Source organism: Medicago truncatula, chromosome 7, assembly GCF_003473485.1.
Source record: "Medicago truncatula cultivar Jemalong A17 chromosome 7, MtrunA17r5.0-ANR, whole genome shotgun sequence".
NCBI lineage: Eukaryota > Viridiplantae > Streptophyta > Magnoliopsida > Fabales > Fabaceae > Medicago > Medicago truncatula.
Window position 1 is genome coordinate 1,459,899 of NC_053048.1, and position 24,072 is coordinate 1,483,970.

The 24,072-nt window shown below is 33.3% G+C and overlaps 4 protein-coding genes across 10 annotated transcripts; 3 read left to right on the forward strand and 1 right to left on the reverse strand.

Moving 5' to 3' along the window:
* Positions 1-360: 360 nt before the first annotated feature.
* On the reverse strand, positions 361-1,026 carry LOC120577157 (uncharacterized). The gene has a single exon (XM_039828229.1). The coding sequence runs from the start codon at positions 949-951 to the stop codon at positions 361-363; it is 591 nt and encodes a 196-aa protein (XP_039684163.1). The 5' UTR covers positions 952-1,026.
* Positions 1,027-5,888: 4,862 nt separating this feature from the next.
* LOC25497424 (ribulose bisphosphate carboxylase small chain 3A, chloroplastic) lies at positions 5,889-7,102 on the forward strand. The gene is made up of 3 exons (XM_013592003.3): positions 5,889-6,118; positions 6,461-6,595; positions 6,694-7,102. Exons 1-3 carry the CDS (start codon positions 5,939-5,941, stop codon positions 6,922-6,924), a joined length of 546 nt encoding a protein of 181 aa, XP_013447457.1. The 5' UTR covers positions 5,889-5,938; the 3' UTR covers positions 6,925-7,102.
* A 2,682-nt stretch (positions 7,103-9,784) lies between these two features.
* On the forward strand, positions 9,785-11,363 carry LOC25497425 (ribulose bisphosphate carboxylase small chain 3A, chloroplastic). The gene is made up of 3 exons (XM_013592004.3): positions 9,785-10,050; positions 10,707-10,841; positions 10,940-11,363. The coding sequence occupies exons 1-3, from the start codon at positions 9,871-9,873 to the stop codon at positions 11,168-11,170; spliced, it is 546 nt and encodes a 181-aa protein (XP_013447458.2). The 5' UTR covers positions 9,785-9,870; the 3' UTR covers positions 11,171-11,363.
* Positions 11,364-16,681: 5,318 nt separating this feature from the next.
* On the forward strand, positions 16,682-23,142 carry LOC25497428 (caffeoylshikimate esterase). Of its 7 annotated transcripts, none has more exons than XM_024771422.2 (9): positions 16,682-16,820; positions 16,945-17,150; positions 18,374-18,403; positions 18,527-18,653; positions 18,752-18,898; positions 21,368-21,501; positions 21,590-21,727; positions 22,146-22,244; positions 22,779-23,142. In XM_024771422.2, the coding sequence occupies exons 2-9, from the start codon at positions 17,013-17,015 to the stop codon at positions 23,007-23,009; spliced, it is 1,044 nt and encodes a 347-aa protein (XP_024627190.1). In that variant the 5' UTR covers positions 16,682-16,820; positions 16,945-17,012; the 3' UTR covers positions 23,010-23,142. The 7 variants fall into 7 exon arrangements, with proteins under 7 accessions (XP_024627190.1, XP_013447461.1, XP_013447462.1 ...); XM_013592007.3 differs by having other exon boundaries at positions 21,368-21,462; XM_013592008.3 differs by having other exon boundaries at positions 21,371-21,501.
* The last annotated feature ends 930 nt before the right edge of the window (positions 23,143-24,072 follow it).

Sequence of the window (24,072 nt, forward strand, 5' to 3'; positions counted from 1 at the left end):
GATGAATTAAAGTTGGTAAAGGGTGGTTAAGAGAGATTAATGAGGGAGTTAGTGGCTTTGAAAACTGAAACTGTCAGAACTGCTGCCATTCGCCTCGCGAGCATATGTATTCGCCGTGGCGAGCAATTTGGTGGTCAACGAAGTCAAAGGACAGTTTTACTCGCCATGGCGACTAGTTTTACTCGCCTCGCGAGTAATGACAGTTCAGACTTTGCTTTCTTTTGGCTTCTGATTTGTGAATGGTTTTGGTATGCACATGACTCCTACACCTAGTATGCATTATAAAAATAAATAACTTACAAAGTTGGGTTGCCTCCCAACAAGCGCTTGTTTATCGTCGTTAGCTCGACGCCTTTTTCGTTAGGGTGGCCAAAATGAAACGGACAACACATCATCTTTTGTAATCCTGCGTGTTGGGAGGAATTCCATGAATTTGAAGTATAATTGATGTGGAGTCCATATCCTCCCTAACTTTGGTTTATTGAACAAGGCACAAATCTCATCTATGATCCGATCAATCTCCAACTTGTTCACTTTCTTCCCCTTTCCTTCCATTGATTCTTCCTTGATTAGTATCCGATCCTCTTTCTCTGTCACCTCCATCACTTCTTCATTTTCAACAGTTTCGGCCTCTTCAGTATATGGCCGTTCTTGAGGAAATTCTTCTGGATGTAGTGGCTCTAATTCTTCCACCATTTTCATTGTGCTACATTCTTCTAGTATTATGTCTTCCTCGGTATCATCAACACCTTCTTCAACAATCTTTCCGACTTCCACAAATGTATTTGAATTATTTTCTTGTTTTCTGTGAGTGGATTGAATGTTGGCTTGAATATCCATGATTTGTTCTTGCATTATTTCCATCTGCAAGGATAGATTCTTCAATCTCTGATTGGTATCCTGCATGTTTATCATGGATTGCTGCATGAAGATATTCAAAGTATTTTCCATCTTTGATATTCGTTCATCTTCATAGGGATGTTGTTGATACTGTTGATATGATTCATACTCCAATGGAGTGTAGAAGTTGTTATAACCATGATCAGCCATGATTGCATTTATGTAGAGAATCTGAAACGGATATAACTAACAAGAAATTTTTCTTTGTATGCAAAGAGGGGTTAGTACCAATAACTATACAAAAGAAAATATATTTACAGAGTATTTACTGATGCTTAAAATGATAAAATAGTCGCGATGTCTACGATATCTAAACGCCAGTCCCCGGCAGCGGCGCCATTTTGATGTAGTATTTTTGCATCAAACAATTGTAAGTATTTATATCGTCTCCTCAGGGACTAGTGCGATATCGCGGACCGTTCGACACCAAATATCATTTCAAGTTAAACGATAGTTGATTGTTTGTTTTAGTAACTGAATTGCAAATGATACAATTGAGATTAATAGGGCGTAAAACTTGTTAGGATTAGAGTTCCTTGATCGAGCGTCGCACGTAACCTAATGAGCATACATGGATTCTAGCTTGTCTTTGATATTATCACGTATCCCTCGACAACACCATTCGTGTCCAAACAATATTGTGAAATCAATTGTATCATTCAATGGTTGATGTCTCAAACTATTGAATGATTCAAGAGTCGATCTTATCGTTCAATTGATGATTTCTCAATCTATTTAAATGATAAGAAAGCTTTAGGTTTGGATACTCAAGGTGATTATCAAAACGTCGATTCCATGTCTAGAACCTATGTTTTGATAGATGGTTATTCTAAACCTAGATTCAAAAGTATTTCTCAATCACAATTAAATCAAAGATAAAGATTAAAGTGCAAGAATAACATCAATATCAAATCAAATGCTAGAACCATATATTTATAGATCAAACGATTACATGTTAAACTATGATCAAGTACCTCTAATCCCAACAAAGGAGATTTAGCTACTCATTGTCATGGAAGCCTTGCAAGAATGAATTGAAGAAGCAAGATTCATTACAACTTGTGATGTCTCAACAAAGGATGAAGAATCCACTCTCTATCACTCTCACTCTATAAAGCACAAGCCCTATCTCTCTCTCTCTCTAAGAATATTACAAGTGAAAACACAGAGAGAAACTAAGTGAAAAACTATGTAAAAACTATATCCCTCTGAAATGGTTGAGTGGGCTATTTATAGAATTCTGAGTCTGCCTTCACTCGCCTCGCGAGCTGCTTCATTCGCCATGGCGAGTTGAAGTTTCTTCCCCATTGGGTTTGTGCCACGTCAGCATTTAGAGGCTAAACCGCCCTTACTCGCCTCGCGAGTCCTTCCATTCGCTATGGCGAGTAAGCTAGCCTTCTACTCGCCATTGCGAGTTGGTGGCGTGTGATCTTTGTTGCATTCTGGAATTGCTCGCCTTTGCTGCTTGCCATGGCGAGTTGGAGGCGAGTGATCTCCTTTTTCTGCCTTTTTGTACTTTTCTCGATTTTCTTCTCTTTGCTTGATGTCTTGAGTTCGAATCCTGCACAAATGGGTGAAGTAAGATAGATAAAGCGTAAAAGGGCAATAATCACTTATTTCTCGGCTTTTCCCTTAATAACTTGCAAAACAAGTAACAAAAGTGCCTAAAATATATCACTTAAATTACAACTTTCTAGCACTTATCATCCACCCTCCGTGTGTCTTTGTAGTTGAGTTTGAGGTTAATTTGATTCAGCCGACTCTTCAACCCGGAGAGGGTGAGATCAGTGGGAATCTTGAACAAATGGGATGGTTTCCCCTCGTTGTAGTAAACTACGGCTAGCTTGGTGTTCGGATCAAAGACAGAGTTTTCCATGGTTTTTTTGTGTGTGTAGTTTCTGGTTATGAACACAGAGACACCTATTTATAGAGGTCCATGGGCGTCCTGGACCATAGAAATTGTCGGTGCAATGTGGACCACATGAAAAAAAATCATGTTTCAGATTGTATAATTCGAAATGTCCCTCACCCCACAGAAGGTGGGCAGTTTCCTTTAATTTTGCCCAGTATCCTAAAAATTCGGATTATATAATCCGGAAACCATGGGAAGTTTTTGGATTATATAATCTGAACTGTGTCAGTTTCTTTTGGACGGTGGTCTGCACCACAAGAAACACGTTTTCAATGGTTTTTACCAGCATTAATGGCTGATAAAAGTCCTTTGAAACACATTTTTGACTCACCATTAAGTTTGTAATTGCACCAACAACCCATTTTTAACCTGAAAAATAAGAGAAAAATAGGGTGTAATTACATGTATAATAATAGGTAACAATTATTTATGGATTTTTTTTTCTCTAAAATACTCTCTAGAAAGACGTAATACTTTTTTATTTTGACCAAAAAAACATAATACTTTTGCTTTTACATTAATTTTATACAACTCAGTCAAACAAAACCTTATTCAACGTTTTCTCGATAGAAGTATATATAGCACATTGAGGTCATATTCATCTCAAACCATAATAAAGTTTTAAGCAAAAGAGAAGTGCTATATGTCCCGATAAGAGATAAAGTTTTAAGCATGCACTTTGACGGAATACAAGGGTAGGTGGGCAATAAAATAGCTTCGTGAGACAATCGGGATGTATGGTCTCACGATATTAAGCAATTTCCAATTCAAAAATGAAGTTCTCATTTTACAACAGAGTTTCAATCAACCCTCTTCTTAGTTAATGCATTTCGATTTTTATTTTAAAATTATTTATTGTAGTCTTGAATTGATTTTTTATTTTTTTTTCTTCAGATTTTACATCAACAAAATCTCACGGCGTTGGCTTCCTCCTCACTAGCTGAAAAGAAGAAGGTTATGTTCATAACGGGTGCAACTAACACTGGAAAAACTATACTTTTCATCTACTTAGGTACTAATTTCTTCTATGAAATCTTCAATTTTAATAAAATTCAAATTTATTAAGATCTTGACTTAACACCAGCTTGGTACCACAATTTGAATGTTGTTCGATTTCACATCACATGTTATTATGCATCATCAATGATCCAAATATGATTTCCCTGTTAATGATTTTTGCAAACACATGTCTGAAGCTCTATATTTATAGCTGAAAATGGACACCTAACCATTATTGTAGGAGGGTAATGTTCTTACATTGAAATATTAGTTGATGACCCAATCATTGAACTTTGTTCAAAATGTTATTGTTGTTACATTGAAATATTATTGTTGTTTCAAAAATCAATCACAATGAAATCATATTCAGAATTATTGGTGACGTCTAATATGTGATGTGGAATTGAACAATGTTCATCCTCTGATACCTTATTGGTGAAAGGTCAAGACCCTTATAAACTTGAATTTTATCAGAGTGGATGATTTCATAGAGGAATTAAGTACCTAAGTAGATGGAAAATTTATTTTTTCCAGTTCCAGTTGCTTTCTTTATGAACAAAACCTTGTTTTTTTGGCTAGTATATTGAGGAAAAAAAGCCAAGAAATATATATATATATATATATATATATTTTTAATGTATAGCCTATGGAAAATACAATAATACAAATAAGACTTGGAGACCCTTTTTGCCCCCTAACTTTGCACTAGTTGCGATCTTGGCTCCCTATAAAAAAAAAAAAACACATTTCAGCCCCCTAACTTTTCCCTTTTTGCAACTTTCAATTTTGATCATTCAAACCCAACCATTCATGACAGTAAAAACAAGTGGGTGTTTTTGTTTAGCAAGTTTCAAATTTATAGGGCAAAGAATACGACTTGAGACTTGTTTTTTGACTTTCTACCGTCTTGAATGTTTGATTTTGAATGATCAAAATTAAAAATTGTAAAAGGGGAAAACCTAAAGGATTGGAATGTGTTTTTTCTTAATAAGGAGACAAAATCGCAACTAGTGCAAAGTTAGGGAGGCAAAAGCGCATTTAAGCGTAAAAATAATTAAAAACCACAACAAATGATTTTGAACTAGAATCGAAATTGATTAATCTTATACATGTTGTCAATAAGGATACTATGTATATGAAGAAGAGAATCAATTGAAACTTTATTTGTGCTATACATAATGATAAATGATATATGGAGAGAAGGACCGCTAAACAGGCGAGTTTAGAATCAATTTAGCAGGAGGTTCATGGAGGGCGGGTCTATCGTTGTAGGCGTGGTAGGGATTGTATCCTACAAATATTTTGTTTTTAATTTTATGTTTGAAAATGGTGTTGTTTCTTATCTTTTTCATTACAATATTTTATTTATTTATTCACGAGTGCATGTTTATATCAAAGGATTATATAATTTGTATGTATCAGAGTGAAAACAGACTATTATTGTTATGATACCTTTCAGATTATATAATTGTAACAGTTTTATGACATTTCAGATTATATAATCCGAAATATGCGTTTTTTTACATCACAATTGACCCTTTTGGAGTGTTTGACACTTTTCAGATTATATAAGCCAAATTATTTTAAGGAGTTTCAAATTATATAATCTGAAACGTATGTTTAACTGAGACCTACACAAACATCTCTAAAATGTTTTGTCTTCTAACAATTTTTATATTGTTTGGATTATATAATCCTAAACGTTGGTCTGATTAATAAAATTTGAACGAAAAGTATTTTGAGAAGAAAAAAAATAGGGTGCAATAACCAAATAGCGTGAGAAAAATAATGGCCTTATTGATCACCCCGTAAGGAGCCAATGCCTGAAAAAAGTACCATAGATGATTGATATTTGTGGAGGCATTAATAGTCACAAAACTACACGTGGCAATTTCATATTGGTGGCTAATGATAAGGCTAGCACAAAACTTTCCATTCCTGTGTGGTTGATATGGCAGCAAAGTTTATCATATTCACAAAATGGTATTATGAAGCATTACCACAATTTATAAGACCATAATATTGGAAATAGAAAAATAAAAACATTATATAAAGCAAGTTTGAGTATAGGCTTTGCAATTCAAGCAGAAGTATATCTTACTAGTGAACAAAGTAAGGGAGAAAAACATGGCTTCCTCTATGATGTCCTCTTCAGCTGTGACTACAGTTAACCGTGCCTCTTCGGTACAATCCGGTGCGGTGGCTCCATTCGTCGGACTCAAGTCCATGGCTGGCTTCCCAGTTACAAAGGTTAACAAAGACATTACTTCCATTACAAGCAATGGTGGAAGAGTAAACTGCATGCAGGTGAGAAAACAATATACCTTGCTTTGTATCAACTTCTTAACTTGTTTGGATTGAGTTATTTTAGTTTATCTAATGACATTGAACTTATGAGACTACTTGAGAGAGCTTATGAAAACAATTTATGCTCATAAAATATTTTCAGCTTATTTCCATATGACATGTTACTCTTTATTATTCACTTATACTACAAAATTGAGAGATCCTTGTTATGATCTCAATTTATTATATTAATGCTTTTGCATGTCTTTTTTCATTAGATTTAAAAACGTATATGTTGCATATTTTGGTACTAGAAGGTTACTTGAATAACACTAAAGGATTCAAAAAAAATTTCAATTTTAGGTGTGGCCTCCTATTGGCAAGAAGAAGTTTGAGACTCTTTCATACCTTCCACCATTGACCAGAGAACAATTGGCGAAAGAAGTTGAATACCTTATAAGGAAGGGATGGGTTGCTTGCTTGGAATTCGAGACCGAGGTCTAGTTTTAATTTATTTTCAATGCCTTTTCAACGAACATATATATAGTTTTGAACTTAGATGGTTAATCGGTTTGTCATGGTTAATCTACTTGCAGAAAGGATTTGTGTACCGTGAGAACCACAGTTCACCAGGATACTATGACGGACGTTACTGGACAATGTGGAAGTTGCCTTTGTTTGGAGCAACTGATGCTTCTCAAGTGTTGAAGGAGCTTGATGAAGTTGTTGTTGCTTACCCTAATGCCTTTGTCCGTATCATCGGATTCGACAACGTTCGTCAAGTTCAATGCATCAGTTTCATTGCACACACACCTGATGTTTACTAAATTTGAGAGTTTACTATCTGCCATTGGAGGAACATTTTTTTTCTCTCCATTTGTTCTGTTTGTAATTTCCTTTTCTTTTTAAAGGAAATGTCTCCAGTGTTTCTTCCGTGTTTGCTTTCGGATTTTGAAATGCAAATAGATGGATAAGAGTTAATTAATGAAATGGTACTTTTATTCATTCTCAAATTAGTATTATCTATTCTTTTTATATCGTAAATTTGTTTGTTTCTTAATCTTAACTGTGGAGCAAGTAGTCTATGAGGTTATGTAATCTTAAAGTGCTAAACTGCACCTATGCTTCTTTTTCATTGAAGCTACTGAACTTTACCTAATTGAGATATCTTTACCCTTGGCAACAAAATGAGTAAATAGATGAATTGGTCCCTAATCGTGAGCATTTTTGTCAAAATAGTCCCTGAAATATGCTATTTGACAAATAAATCCATAAACTGTAACACATCAATCAGAATGGTCTCACTGTTAGTTTATTCCTCGAGATACTATGATGTGGCGCGTTCATTGAGCATGTAGCATTCCACCTGGATGACCACATGTTCGTTTAGCGCATCAGATCATAGCCTTCCACATCAGAGATCATTTGCCGATTTGTACAATTTAGAGACTATTTGGACCGTTGTTTACAATTTTGAAGAACATATTCTTAATCACTCGACAACATATTTATTTGCAGACCTAGCAAAGCTGCAAATGTAACTAAACACAAATTAGAGTCCAGTATAGCCTTTTTGTTTTAGACATTTATTCACTTTTCTTTATGTAATTTTCAAATCATATTGGTAATTCAACATAAATGCAAGTAAGATTGGACTTGATGAAGCTCTCTTACCACAAAAATAAATATTTTTTCTTGAACTACAAATATGAGGCCTCATGGATTACTATTTGGTTGATTATTTAGCAAATTAGAGGCCTTTAAGGTTTCACTAAAATATTGGACCACTTTTTGATAGCAACATTTATGGAAAGAGGATTTTATTTCCACAACTTTTTTCAATCTTTATCAACTTTATGCACAATCAGTACATCTTTACAAAAAAACTTGAACATCAACTATGAAAAGTATATAATACAATTATGAAAATATAAAAATTGAGTTTATAAAATGAATATGAGAATAAATAATTTCTTGTGAAGAAGACTACATTAGGATAAGGAAACGTATAAGACGATTCATTTAGCTACTTGACACATCGTTGGCGCTCCAAAAAGCAATCCACAGTCTCAAAGTCATCTTTATACGCTAAATATTCGGCCTTAGCTTTCACTATTTGCGCTCCATTTATCTTTCATTTTGCAATCTTTATTTTATACCGTGACAGCCAATCCGTTTACTCTATTGCAGCTAATTCCTCCTTTTATGAGCGGACAAAACACATCAAAATTGACCGTGACATGAATAACATTTTATTTTCTTCACATCAGATAAAACCCTAGCTAAAAATTTGACTTAAACAATGTACGGTACTCTGCAATGATGATTTTATTCATGGATAAAGTGGAAATATTCTAAGGAATCAAAAAAAAAAGTGGAAATATTCTAAGGAGTACAAGAAAATGATACAAAAGAGATGTTACCCTAAAGAGGCACAAACAAGCTATATCTAATAGAAGTGTAATTTTGAGCACAATCAGCATATCCCCTAAATATTCTTGCAATAACTTGAAGTCCAAATGATTTCATTGATTCAAAAGAGATGTTACCCTAAGAAACAGCTTTTTTTTTTGGCACAAATGATTTCTTTTACCATTTTGCAACCCTATGATGAAAGTAAGGTTAGGGTCACTAATAGATTAAGCAATATTGCTTTAATTTCTATAAAAAAATTGTTTAAAGAATCTTGATTATGAACGAATTATTAATTATTTTGCAGCTAAAGATGATTATTAGTGCAACATTTCATTGATTTATATAGGCCACCAAAATCTCAGGACGACCCTTCTTTCACATATTAAGTTAGTCTAACTTGGGAAATAAAATATAGGAAAAGGAAGAAGTTGTAAATATCTTCATTTCTAATGGACTTCTCAATCATTATCAATTTATTACTTATTACTTATCAATCCAATATTTTTTTTTTGTTGCAGGAATATAAAACCAATTTTGTATAAACATGATCCTTCTAAGAATTTTGAAATTGGATTAGTCTAATTAAATCTCACAAAACTGACTTCGAAGGTAGGGATACATTCTATTTATAAACATTTTTTAGGTCATATCACATCTAACGTAGAACTCTCAACATTCTTACATGAATCGCACGATGCAACTAGTTTTTTTTTCCTTCTGGTCATCCCCTACAAAAATTTCTATCCTATGCCTATGATTAGGATGTTAATGGCGTTTATATTTTTAGATAGCAACACACTCTTCTAATTGAAATTCAAATGGATTTTACTAAATCACGTAGGTTCCACGTAAAAATGGCGGAATTCCTAAATTTCAAACAAAAGAAGTATGTGTTACTAACATAACTGTATTAGTATTATTTTTCTTCATGATTGTATAATTTTCTCATGTTTAGCACTATATGAATGGAGCCAAAGTCTCCACAAAGGTACCATCCATGATAAAGATATTTATGGAGGGATCAATAGTGACAAAACTCCATGAGGCCAACATGCATACAATAGAAAATTATTTCAATTTACATTTTTTTATAAAAATATCAACATAACAACCATCACACATTTATGTTCTTCACAAGTGAAGATAAGATTAGTAGGACATCATCCATGTGGCATTCACATAGTGGTGCATTATGATAAGGCCAGTATACAATTTTTTTTCCAATCTCATGTGGTTAATATGGAATGTTTATCATTTTCACAATCCAAAACCATTGGTATAATTAATCAGAAACCAATTTCAAAACATTATATAAATAGCTAGTTTCAGTACTAGCTGTGCAACTCAATTATAGAACAATGGCTTCCTCTATGATCTCCTCTTCAGCTATCACTACAGTTAACCGTGCCTCTCCGGTACAATCCGGTGCGGTGGCTCCATTCGTCGGACTCAAGTCCATGGCTGGCTTCCCAATTACAAAGGTCAACAAAGACATTACCTCCATTACAAGCAATGGTGGAAGAGTAAACTGCATGCAGGTGAGAAATACTAAGTCTAGTTTGAAATAACTTTTAGTTCAAGTTTTCCAATTAAAATATGTTTAAGCTTTTTTTGAAAATTTTATCTCATAGAAATTGTTCTACTTGAGAATGAGAACAACGTATATTTAGTGAAAGCGTACTCTCATGTTATCTAATCATATACTATACTCCTTTGTTTCTATTTAATTATAACTTTTTTTAGAAAATTTTGTTATTGTTTATTTGTTGTTTTTAAAGTTTAATGTAACACTAATTACTATTTATTTGTTAGTAACATTTTTAACTATTTGTTACAAAAAGGGCAATATGTGAAATGAGATAGCAAATCATTAAAAATATTATTAGAAAAAGCAAAATAATTTCATCAAAAATTACAAAGTTTATAAATTTGATTGGTATGTGTAAATAACCTTAAATCATAACATACCACTTTGATAAAGTTTATATATTTCAATAAATATATCATCTTGTAAGATATGATTGGACGAATGTGTAAAACTTTGTACATTATTAGTTCATAGTATTTTAGTTGAAATGATTTCATGTTTTTAACATTAAAGTTATTTAAATTTAAACAACATTAATACAGTCATTGGCCATGCACAATTTTGTTAAGCCATTTACTTAATCTTTTGTACATTACTACTATATAGGTGTGGCCTCCTATTGGCAAGAAGAAGTTTGAGACTCTTTCATATCTTCCACCATTGACCAGAGAACAATTGGCGAAAGAAGTTGAATACCTTATAAGGAAGGGATGGGTTGCTTGCTTGGAATTCGAGACCGAGGTCTAGTTTTAATTTATTTTCAATGCCTTTTCAATGAACATATATATAGTTTTAAACTTAAATGGTTAATCGGTTTGTCATGGTTAATCTACTTGCAGAAAGGATTTGTGTACCGTGAGAACCACAGTTCACCAGGATACTATGACGGACGTTACTGGACAATGTGGAAGTTGCCTTTGTTTGGAGCAACTGATGCTTCTCAAGTGTTGAAGGAGCTTGATGAAGTTGTTGCTGCTTACCCTACTGCCTTTGTCCGTATCATCGGATTCGACAATGTTCGTCAAGTTCAATGCATCAGTTTCATTGCACACACACCTGATGTTTACTAAGTTCATTGCACTGGAATTTGGAAGAACTTTTTTCTTCTTCCCATTTATGTTTTGCTTTTAATTTCCATTTCTTTTTCAGGGAAATGTTTTCCTTCTGTGTTTTTATATTTCTGTTTTTGGATTTGAAAAATGGGATGTATAAGATTAAGAGTTAATGAATGAAATGGTTACTTAATTCCCAAGTTACTTAAAAGAATCCATTATCTATGTAGTTTTCCTTGTTCTGCGACATCGTTGGTGTCTAATACCGACACGGCACATATAATTACAATCCTTCACTTTCACTTTCTTAATTTATGTTCGATGTTTATGTGTCTGTGTTTAGTGTATGTATCTATGTCGGTGCTTCATAATACCAATATCACATCACAATTTATTTCAATGTGAGACTCTAATCACTTATTTTAACATGAGCCTTTTTTTTTAGTGGAAAACTTTGCCATGAAGCTATAATCTACATCACTTTACCAAATTGACATCCCTTTATCTATGACCACAGATATATTTGTAGGTCTAGCAAAGATAAGTGAACACAAATGAAATGAAATGAAATGAAACTATAGCTTTTTGATCTAGATATTTCTGAACTCTCATTTTGCAACTTGCATTTTGAGAGTAATGATTTGTAAAGGCTTAATGAATCCAATCCAAATAGCATAAAACAAAACAACTTTTCTTGAAATCTACGAGAATCCCAATACTTTGTCTGAATCTGGTCTATGGCTGATAAATATTGTGTAGTCCATTCTGTTTGTAACTCTGTTTAGGACTTATTCTAGGTGATAGTCATGGATTACTATTTGGTTCAATTGTTTGTGAATTATTGCTCCTATGATATGATATAATATCATATGATATGATAGATGGCAACTTATCTCGATGCCTTTAAACTTAAATATATGAAGTAAGGGATTTGATCTAACGAATTCAAATTTGAAAGAGGCATGAGATAAGGTGATTCACTCTCTCCTTTCCTCTTCTTAATAGCTGCTGAGGATCTCAATGTGATGATAAATGCTTTAGTGAAGGCTGGACTTTTTACCGGATTTAAGGTTGGAGAATAAGATAATGTCTCTAGCTATTTCTCATCTTTAATTTGCTGATAATACTTTGTTAGTTGGTGTTAAAAGTTGGGCTAATATTAGAGCTTTAAAAGCTTTGCTTCACCTTTTTGAGGCGCCCTTGAGTCTCAAAGTTAATTTTCACAAGAGTATGCTAGTAGGTGTCAACGTTCTTGATTCTTAGTTGATAGAGGCTGCCTACATTCTGAATTGTAAAATGGGTCGTTTACCTTTTGTTTACTTGGAGATTCTTATTGGTGGAGACTCACGTAACTTGAACGTTTGGTGTCCTATGCTTGATCGAATTAAAACAATATTATCAGGTTCGAAGAGTAGAAATCTTTCTTTGGATGATCGATTGGTTCTTCTGATGTTTGTCTTGTCCTCTCTTCTGGTCTATTTTCTTTCCTTCTTCAAGGCTCTGACGGATAAGGGGATTTAATTTGGCGTTACTTGATAAATGGTGTTGGAGGTTAAAGGTGGAGACTAAGAGTTTGTGGTATAAAGTTTTAGTCGCTAGATATGATGAGGTAGGAGGGAGTGTCGTTGATGGGGGAAGAGGTGGTTTAGTTTGGTGGAATAATTTGAATAATATTAGAGGTGGGGGCTGGTTTGGGAGTTGGTCGTTGGTTTGATGATAACCTTAGGCATGAGGTGGGAGATAGTGCTCATACTTTATTTTAGTGGATCCATGGCTTGATGGTGCGATTTTGATGAGTAGATTTAGTCGTCTTTTAATCTAGCTGATAATAAAATGGAGACACTGCCTGGGATGTATTCTTTTGGGTGGGGGAAGGATGGTGATGCTTGAAAGTGGAGGTGAAGGTTATTAGAAAAGGGAGGAAGAGCAGGCGAGGGAGTGCTACAAGTTTTTAAATAATATTGTTTTGCAGGTTAACGAACCTAATAGGTGGCTTTGGCATTTACATGTTTCGAAAAAAAATGGAATGTTACAAGTTTATAACTAGATGCTTTCGACGGATAACAACTCTTTAACTGATCACACAAACATTATTTGGAATAAGGAGTGTCCCCTGAAGGTCAGTTTTTTCGCTTGGTGTCTGCTTCGTAACCGCATCCATACGACATGCAATTTAATCAGAGGCAAGTTCTTCAACCTAATGTGAAGCTTTGTGTGAGTGGTTGTGGCAATCAGAGAACTGATGTCTTTTTCTATCTTGGGACTTTTTTGAGAAAATCAGTTATGGTGTTTCAAGCTGGCTTGGTTTAATCACGGTGCACCCGACTCATGTGACAGACCATTTACTTTAATTTGGAATTTTAGGTGGTTTTCCAAAAAAAAATAATCCACTCAGTTCATCATATGATTTGTCTTTCATGTGTCTTGGTCATTTGACGTGAAATAAATATTCAGGTTTTTCAGCAAAAGGCAAACTTGTTTTAGTTGCTGAAAGCGGATCACATCAATTGTGTCTTTGCCTCTTTTTATATTTTTTGCTACTCCTAAGACTTTTGATGTAACTCTTTACTTTCTTTTCAGGTTTTATTTTTGCATTTCGTGCTGAAAATACCTGAAGTTTCATCTAATATATTTTCATTTTAGCTCCTTAAGAAAATGAAATGTTTTGATTGAGAGTCTAAAATGATTTATATTGTTTTTTTAATTTGAAGAAGATTTTATATTGTTTTTTTAATTTGAAGAAGATTATAAAAACAAAATAATCTTAGTTTTTTATATACGAAATACCAGGCGTTTCAGTTAATATATTATTCATCACAATAATTTGAAGAAGATTTTAAAAATAAGAAAAATGCTAATAAATGTCCTTAGGGCATCAAAATATAAGGAGTTGAACAATAAATTTAAGGGTTTTGTTAACAAGTGTTTAAGGGGATTGCTTAAGGTATTCATAAAAAGAAATTTTATCTTGGAACTACAAATCAAACGCATTTAAAAATCATAACTACACAATTTTTAATATAAAAATTACTACTTTTAAATGCTTAAACAATCTCCTAATAACATTTGTTAGCATTTTCTTACATTTAAATGTTAAAACCAATTCTGAAATCCAAAGCTCCAAATTTATATCTTTTAAGTAGTATCATTTCTAAAAGTAAAATTAATGTATACTAATGCTAATTTATACCCACCTAAAAACACAAAGATGTAGTAATTTAGTAAGCTATACCCACCCAATATCATTAAAGTGTAATAAGTTAACAACATACATCCACTTGATTATTTAAACTCATTTTTATGAATTTTGTTCAGATTGTTTACACCCACCTCACTAATTTACACTCACTTTTCACAATTCCAAATATTGTTTCCTTAAAAGTTTGTCTCTATTGCATGTTTTGTACTTTAAGCATATCATTGTCTTTTTTGTTTATTTTTTTTTTTAAAAAGAGCAAAAAAAAATTCATTAAATACTTAATTTTGTAATTTTTTTTTTGTGGTGTCCGGGATTCGAACCCTGGACCGTGCATATATATTATGCATTGTCCTTACCAACTGAGCTAAGCTCACGTGAACACTTAATTTGGTAATTAATACATCCCTAAAAAAAAAATACTATGATAAGGTTTTTTTTAACGTCATTTTTCCCGAGTAGGGTATATATTTTTTTTTTTTGTCACAGTAATGGAGTTGGAGTTAGGGAAAGAGAAAAAGAAAAAAGAAAATGTGGAATGGTGCGAAGTATTTTCGCACATATCACACGAAAGGCACAATTAAAAGTCTTTTTTTTTTTTACAAATCCACAATCTATCCTGTCAAAAATTATTGTTAATATTATTATAATTATTAAGAATAAATTTTTTTAGTCTTTACAAAATTACAAGTTTTTAAATTAATCCCTATAAATTTTTAAAGATGACTTTTGTCCTCCATTTTTTTTTTACAAGATTTTTTTTTTTTTGTGAAGTAACGTAGTGGTCATAGCTCACACATATAAATGTGGAGAAGTGGGGTGTCCGGGATTCGAACCCCGGCCCCTGCATATAATATGCAATATCCCAACCAACTGAGTTAAGCTAATGGGAATTTTTTACAAGAACTTTAGTCCTCCACAATATCGCAATTTTACGAATAGTCTCTATTTTAAAAACTTTTTTTATAGGAATGGATATTTTTAGTCCTCAATATTGTCCCCATAAAGTATAAATAGGAACTAAAAATTAATAATTTTTTTTGAAGGATTAAACTTGAAAGCTCATGTCATCTGTCCTCGTGAGTTTAACTCAGTTGGTATGGACAATGCATGATATATGCAAGGTCTGAGATTCGAACCCTAACCACCACAATAAACTTGAAAGCTCATGATATTTTTTTTTTTGAAAGCTCGTGATTTTATACAGACTAAAAATATATTTAACTCTTATTATTATTATTATTATTATTATTTTGAAGTTAAAATAAATATAAAATAATTTAAACCTTAAGAGCCATCATGATTACTCTTGAAGGTGCAATGATATAACACCGAGTTACCGTTATATTTTAGTTCTTGAGAGTTGAGATACAAGCAAGCCCTTGCTCCATCAATAGACTGAAAATGTTTTTCCAGAGTATTATAAGTAACCTGCTTTTAATTGTGGCTTCATGTAATTTGTGCGAAAATATTTCGCACCATTTAGCAATACTAAAAAAAATAATAGGAAACCACCTTTTTAAGGAAACGGTTACTTGATGTTTTAATTAGTTTTGTTATTTTTAAGTTAATTAAATAAAACTTACAAAATTACCTTTCAATTTAAAGTTGATTTGAATGGTGACAAATGAACTCTTTGGTAAAAAAAAAAAAACAAATAGCTGTAGCTTAGTAATTTATATCTTAGTATTTTTAGGTGAGTGTAAATTAACATTTAATTCTCGCTATTTTTCGGAAAGGAGTGGAGATTATCGAACGAGGAAAAGGATCCAATCACTTCTTACTTTAAAAGAATTGAACGAGGAGTCGTATGAGGTGAAAATCTCATGTACGGTTCTGTAGAGTGGCAGTAAGAATGACTTATATGTCATAGGCTCGTAGTACATCAAATAAATATAAATAATATTGACGATTAAGATAGTGATTATTAGTCAATTACATACACAATATATCCCAAAAAGAGCATCATCAGTGTTATACTATATCCAAAAGGAACATTGTTAGTGTTATACTATATCGATCTAAAAAAGAAACACTATATTCAAAAAATAACACATCAATACTTAAGAGTTAAGTTATTTTAATTAACATTAATTGGGAAGTATCGGGGCAGATACATGTGTAGGATAATGATCGGATACTCTCCTGATACGTATCGGGAAGTATCAGATAATTATTTTTAAAAAAAATAAAATTTACAATTTAATATTCAGATACGCTTCTGATACGTATCCGGAAGTATCGAGCAGGTATCGGTGCAGGATATACGGTGCGTCATCTATTTTGAAGTACACTGTATATGAAAAATCAAAACACTTGAGTTGACTAAAAAACAAAAAACTCAAAATACGTGACGTTTAAAATCTTTGATTATTCCATTTCCGCTCATCCCCAAGGTACTTTGACCAACAAGCATAGCATATATGGCTATGCCTTTCAGAATTTCAAACCTTTTCCGTTTTCATCCCCAAGGTACTTTGACCAAAAAAATCCTTTTTTTTTTTTTTTTTTTTACTATTCTCTGTTTCATTTACTTAAATTTTGTTCCTTTTTCATGTGGGGTGTGTGAGTTTGAATTGCTTTTATGACCCTTTAGGCTGAATAATCCAAGATTGTAGAATTCACGTTTTTGTTGCTGAGGAGAGAGAGGTAAAGACATTGGCTATGGCTACTAGGTTTCCAGGAGTTGACAATGAATTGCAAAAGATTTTGGATGCTAATATGGATCATGTTTCTGCTAGAAGACAAGCTCGTGAAGCCTTTAAGGATGTTCAGCTTGGAATTGATCACATACTCTTTAAGGTAGTATCTATGTTTCTATATAACATGCTTATAATTTAACACTACCAGAAAGAAATACACTAAGGACCTGGTTGGATTGACTTATTTTTAAGCTTATGAAAAAACAACATATGACTATGAAGCACGGACACTGACACGCTGATATCGCTAATAATTTGAGAAACTCACATAATTCAGTGTAATTATAAGTATCGGTGTCCGACACGACATGTCCGACATCGGGACACACCTAATCTGAGGAGTGTCCATGCTTCATAGGCATATGAGGATACACTTTTTGTAAGTAAGAACTTATGAATTAACATAAAAGCTTATTTATTTGCATGAACTATTTTTCATAAGCTCAAAAGTAAGCAATCCAATCGGGCCTTAATTTGTTTTATGTTGTTCATTTTAATTTCATTTGTTTATTTAAAATTTCATAGTATTTTGGCCGGACTTACTTATCTCCGGGCCGAACTTTAGATTATCAGGATCCCTTTATCTGAGAACCGGAGTGTTAAGATCAAAACAATATCTATGTTATTTGAATGTATCTAAGTTTCAGTTTCAATATTTAAAATCTTATTGTTCTGTGGTAGTTAATTGGTGTAGTTCATGGTAGTTGAGATGTGGTTAGGTTTTCTTAAAGGCCCATTGACTTTGAGATTTCAAGTTGATAGATAGTTCATAGAATAGGATGGTGTCAACCATTAATAAATTCAATGAGGCAAGACTGCTAAAAAATCTACCGATAACACACAGAACAATGTTAACATAAAAACACAGGAATTTACATGGTTTGGAATCTCTAGTCTGCATCCACCGAAACAACGCAACAAGTACATTCACTATTTAAAGTTAGATTACAAGATTGTAACTCACCCCAAATTGTATACCACTCTGTTAACCTCAGTACCACACTTGAGTTACAACAGATAATAAAAACACTCGTCTCACTACAAGTGATAACGTGCACTATAGTCATCTCTAGAACATGATTGAGGAATGAGTATGTTTCAACTCTTCCCAGGTGCCCCTCCCCATCCGAGAAGTGGTTTTCATTCATGGATGTGTCATAAATTGTCCCACCTCTCTTCATGATAGTTGAGATCTCAAATAGTCGGGATATATTCATTCACCTCTTAGAATGTGCCTCTTAAATTTCCACTTGTATTTTTTTTGAAAAGTGAATTGATTTCCAAAGTTTTTACTTCCTCTAAGTGTTCCTTTATGCTTTGCAGACTCAATGCGATGGACTTAAAATGAAGGAGGTATGAAAGTCTCTCGTCTGCAATGATTTTTATAAAATGTATTTGTGTTTAAAATGTCGATTTGTGCTATGCTAATACCTTTTCCTCCTTTCTGTATTTGCATTACTTCATACTTCACAACAGTCATACGAGGTGAACTCAAAGGGCATAGAAATCTTCTACAAGAGCTGGTTTCCTGAAACTGCCAGGCCGAAAGCAGCTGTGTTTTACTGTCATGGTTATGGAGATACTTCCACCTTTTTCTTTGAAGGTATGTAGTAGCTGGTGTTAAGTTCTGGTTGCTTTGTTTTACTAGATAAGTTACATTGTCGATTACTGACTCGATCATATTGTGAAACTTATTTGCAGGAATAGCTAGAAAATTGGCATGTGATGGATATGGAGTTTTTGCTATGGATTATCCAGGATTTGGTCTTTCAGAAGGTCTTCATTGCTATATTCCTAGTTTCGATTCTTTAGTTGATGATGTCATCGAGATTTACTCCAAGATCAAAGGTACCTAAACTCGCATAGAACTGTGTCTTGAACGTAGTCAACACCATGTTGAAAATTGAAATTGAATACTACAAATCTACTGTGGTAGAATTAGTTTCTTGTCAGGAAGGAGAGTATAATAGTGTACCATGGTGGCATGAGTACTTAAGGCATGAAGTTAAGGAATGTAGTCCTGATGAATATTTCCTTTTGATGATATATCTTGTACCAGTTTTTGCTCCGAAAGTAGTTTATGATGAAGTTATGCTGCATCATACAAAGATTCATGTAGAATAATTATTAAAAGTGCACAACTTAGGTGTGTTTCCTTAGGTACTTTTCGTGTTGTTCTTCACTTAAAATTTACTTTTTTGTGGTTATAACAAATTTTGAGAAAATTATAGATTTGAGGAAATCATGGGTAAGTTATAAATATTTCAAGTGAAGAACAACACAAAAAACACTTACGGGAATGCACCTAATTTTGGTTATAAAGGAGAGTTATGTTAAACAGGGCTCTTAGGCCAGATGATACAACTAAAACTACAACATCAAAGGTTCAAAACACAAATGCTTTGAGAGTGTCAAATAAAAAGTAAAGTGGAATTTTTCAGTAGGGTGTGTTCTCGTCTGAAAACATGAGTTGACCTCAGGGGAGGTGGATCTTCCGAATAGATTACCTCTGTGGTGGTGGTGTGGTGGTGCCGATCTGAGGGGAGGTACCTTTCCTATGTCAAACTCGTTGTCTGTATAATATCAATAGTAAAGAGTAGGGAACGGTAGATACCTAAATAGGGTAGGGGTGGTCCTTATATATGGAAGGAATTAGCTCCCTGACGAGCCTTATGTCTCAGGCCATATGGATAATAGGGCCTCTTATTCAGATTCCTTACCACAAGGTCGATGGGCTAAACTATCTTCTCGTGTTTACTGTTCCTGTCCTGCTTTACTGATTTATCTTCGATGAATGCACAAGCATTCAGAGGTGGTTTACTTAACTGTTAGAGTCAGGACCAACTGTCGCTCTGCATTCATTAGCTCTTAAGCCAGTGAATGTGAATTACAGTGAGAAGTAAGCCAGCAAACGGAGCGTAGCATAGTTTGCGAGAAGCTAGTCAGCAGGAATATTGGGCTTTTCGCTGCCAGGTCTTTCATCCAACGCCAGCAAAAAAGGCAGGTTCATCAACCCTGCGAGGGTCATTATTTCGCTTCTAGAGAACTCAGCCCTGTGTCAGAAAGAGATTGAGGGTGAATTCCGGCTAAGAAAATGATTGAAATCCATTTTTTCATAGCTTGCATTCTCTTTATTCGCCAATGAACATCTACCTTTCACCTGTAATGTGCATTTTTTCCTTTATTTTTTCAATCATTTCGTGGCACCGGACGTGGCTGAACCATCTACGACGGGGGGAGCGAATGCACAGGGAAGAAGCTTAGATAAGAGAATACGTTCTTGCATCGCTTCTAGAGAGAATCGATGGTTTCTCAGTTCATTCTTTCGGCCCAACCTTCAGTACATCTGCACCGGGTTTGGCTGATTAGCATACCGATTCTATTAGAGATGACCAAATAATGCTGTACAGTACAGGGTGGGGGCATGGTTGCATCCCTGTTATGGTTGGATACAAAGCTTTTGTTCTTCTTGTAGTTATTATCTGGCTTAGGAGTTGCTTTTCTTATCTTGTAGCATTCATAGGGACCTTTGTCATATTTTGCAAGCTATATCAAACATTGATTGATTACCTTATTATTGTACCCGCAAACCCTTGAAAATTGAAACATTGAACATGAGTAGCTTTTTTAGCTTACGGAATGGAATAAATCAGACTGAATTTTTACCATCTTACTATTCTTCATTTGATTGATATACCTATGTACCTTTCAACTTAGGAAGTTGGTGAACTGGATTTGTCACTTAGAATTGTGCAAAATAGAATTTCTTGGAATTACTGCTGGACTCTTCTCATTATCAGTCTCAACTGAGTTAAATTTCTGATGAAGAAAACTTCCAACTGTCATCTTATAAGTTTCATCACTAGTATATAAGGGAGAGGCATCCTTCACCTTACATGCCGGTTTACATGGTTGATTAAATTTTAATCCAAATTAAGATAGTATCATAGTCTATTCAAGATCAATTGGGTGTCTGTGTTAAGAGTCCCATATAAGATGACATATGGTTTCAAAATGCGTTTATATGTCTGAGGCATCCCTTACTCTGCATGCCGATTTTGTATGGTTAAGTTAGGCTCAACCCAAATTTTAAGAGTTCTTTCTAGAAAACTTGAACTGTTGCTTTCACATGGAAGTGTATTTTGTGTTGTGTATATTTACTTTCCTTTGGATATAAACAATGAAATGCATTGTTTAGTTTCTTTGATTTTATTTCTGTATTTAATTGTCACTACATTGCATACACGTTAATAAAACTGGAGTTTTGAATTTTGATTCAAAACTATATACTTACAAAAGGTTTGCTTCATTCAATAGCAGAAAATCCAGAATTGCAATCTCTTCCAAGCTTCCTCTTTGGACAATCCATGGGAGGAGCTGTTGCTTTAAAGATGCACCTTAAACAACCTAAGGCATGGGATGGTGCCATTTTTGTTGCACCGATGTGTAAAGTACTTTTTTTTTTCTGAAAAATATAATGTTAGGTGTTTTTGTAAGATTTTCTATGATCTTTTTTAACCAGACACTCTATCTATGTAGATTGCAGATGACATGGCTCCTCCATGGTTGCTAGCTCAGATACTCATTGGTATAGCTAATGTTCTACCAAAGCAAAAGTTAGTTCCGCAGAAGAATTTAGCAGAGGCAGCTTTTAGAGATTTGAAGAAGAGAGAAATGGTTTGTGTGTCTTAATCCAATAGAATATTGTTTTTGTTTGATAATTTAAAATTTTCGAATCTTACAAATATATCATTTTTACTTTTAGTTCCTGTAAATTTATTTTTGTTTTTAATCCTTTCAAATATACCACGTCTTACTTTTGGTCATTGCTTTGTTTTAGTCTCGTAAAATTTGTTCATGTTGGAATCAATCTGTGTATATTCAATTTAGTCCTGATGTTGTCTGTATTGGAGGGACTAAAATCAAATGTACATGTTACCGAGATCAATTCCAATATCTAAACATATTTCAAGGACTAAAAAACAATAAGAACCAAAAGCAATTATTGTTTTTCACTTCAAATTTTTACACTCAGTTCTTTCTCAGCAATTACTGTATTAGTGAATAATCAAACTTTTCTGGTATCTGTGTGCAGACTGCCTATAATGTTGTTGCTTACAAAGATAAACCGCGGTTGTGGACAGCCGTCGAGATGCTTAAAACTACTCAAGAAATAGAAAAGAGATTGGAAGAAGTATGTTCCTATCTTTCGAATTCAACTTGTTAAATGTCTAAATAAACTGCATCTGCATAATCAAGTTTTCTTCTCTTCTCCTTGGATTGTTTTGCAATGCATTTATGGTTGACGATACATGTGAGTTATATCGTATCTTGATTCGATGCAAAACTAAATCCAATAGATGCGAATCTCTAGTGTCTATTTTTAAACATACATCTCATTTGAATTCAGATTCACTATGATGAATTTCGATTCATTCTAACGAATCACTATCTAAACTTGTGTAATTGCCCACTTTTTGTCAGCTTTGCATAGTCATCCGTTTTTCTTTTTCTACTTGCTTTCTGACTTAAATCTTCAATTATTTTTGTGCTTAAAAATGTCATACTTTTATTAGCAATGTATCTTACGATTCGTAACAAGATTCAATTCATGACTCTGAAAATAGGTCTTCTAATTTACTATTTGAATCTCAGTTTGACAACCATGCAATATTGAAGACTGTGATTTCTGTTAAGGTTGATATGTAATGGTTTTTGATGATTATAGGTATCTTTGCCATTGCTAATCCTTCATGGGGAGGCTGATATTGTGACTGATCCCTCAGTGAGCAAAACATTTTATGAGAAAGCTAGCAGCTCAGACAAGAAGCTTAAACTTTACAAGGATGCTTACCATTCTCTTCTTGAGGGTGAACCTGATGAAATGATAATACAAGTTTTTAGTGATATCATTTTATGGCTTGATGAGCACAGTTCGAAACATTCATCTTCTAAATAATTTATTTTCTGTGTATCGTATCCTATGAATATTGAGATTGTTCTTGGCATGGAGAAAAGAAAAGTTTCTATTGTTTGTATATAAGTTTTTTTTTTAATAAAATAAAATTGAGGAATGGAGCATTATTATTTAATAAAGTGACCCATGACTATTTTATAACTATTTTTGAGGGGATTTGAATTTTGTTCATTGATATTACTAAATCAAACCAATATAATAATAAGAAAAATACTAACAAGTGTCCCTAACCTATTTGTTAAAGAATCAAATATAATATTAATAATAATCAGTTACACAAAATACGACTGTCCTTAAGGAGTTATTCATCCCATATGCATTCAATTCATTCGATAAGAGTCCTTGTGACAAACATTATGTAGAAAGATGTATCTGAATGAAATGTTTTCTCCAGTTTAGATCAAACATTCAAGTTCAAGAAGTTGATGTAGTGAAATGAAGTACAAAAAGAAAAGAAAAAAATGAAAAGATAAAGTTTATCATGTTTTCTGAATTACAATTTTTCTTTCAAAAAAATAGTGTATCTCAGCCGTATGTCACCAAAGAAATGACCAAAACTACAAGAAAAGAGGGTCCTGGTTTATAGATAACACCTCCTTCCCCAAAAGGAAACAAGTATTTTGTTTGAAGATTACGAATTTGACAAAATTCATGTTTGAGATGAAGTTGCTTGTAATTTCATTGGTGGTACATTTTTTGGTCTTCAATAAAATATTACTTAATTAGTTGTTTGTTCTATCTCAAGTGTATCTATTAGCAAGGCTGAAAGTGTAATAGGCTGAGAGTGTAACAGTTCGTCCAAAATTCTATTCATCACTCATATTCGGATTTCTCGGATAATATTTGAAATTATGTCAATACCTATATTTTATTGTACTTCAAAAAAAAGTTTCAACGTATTCATAAAGTCTAACTCAATTGTTAATGTTAATATTGCTAGACTGAACATCTTTATTTGGATTTAAACTCATAATCTCAAACTTGTGTGTGAAAATTTTATATGGTATTTTTCACATCGTCTATAGACATTTTTTTTTTTTTTTTT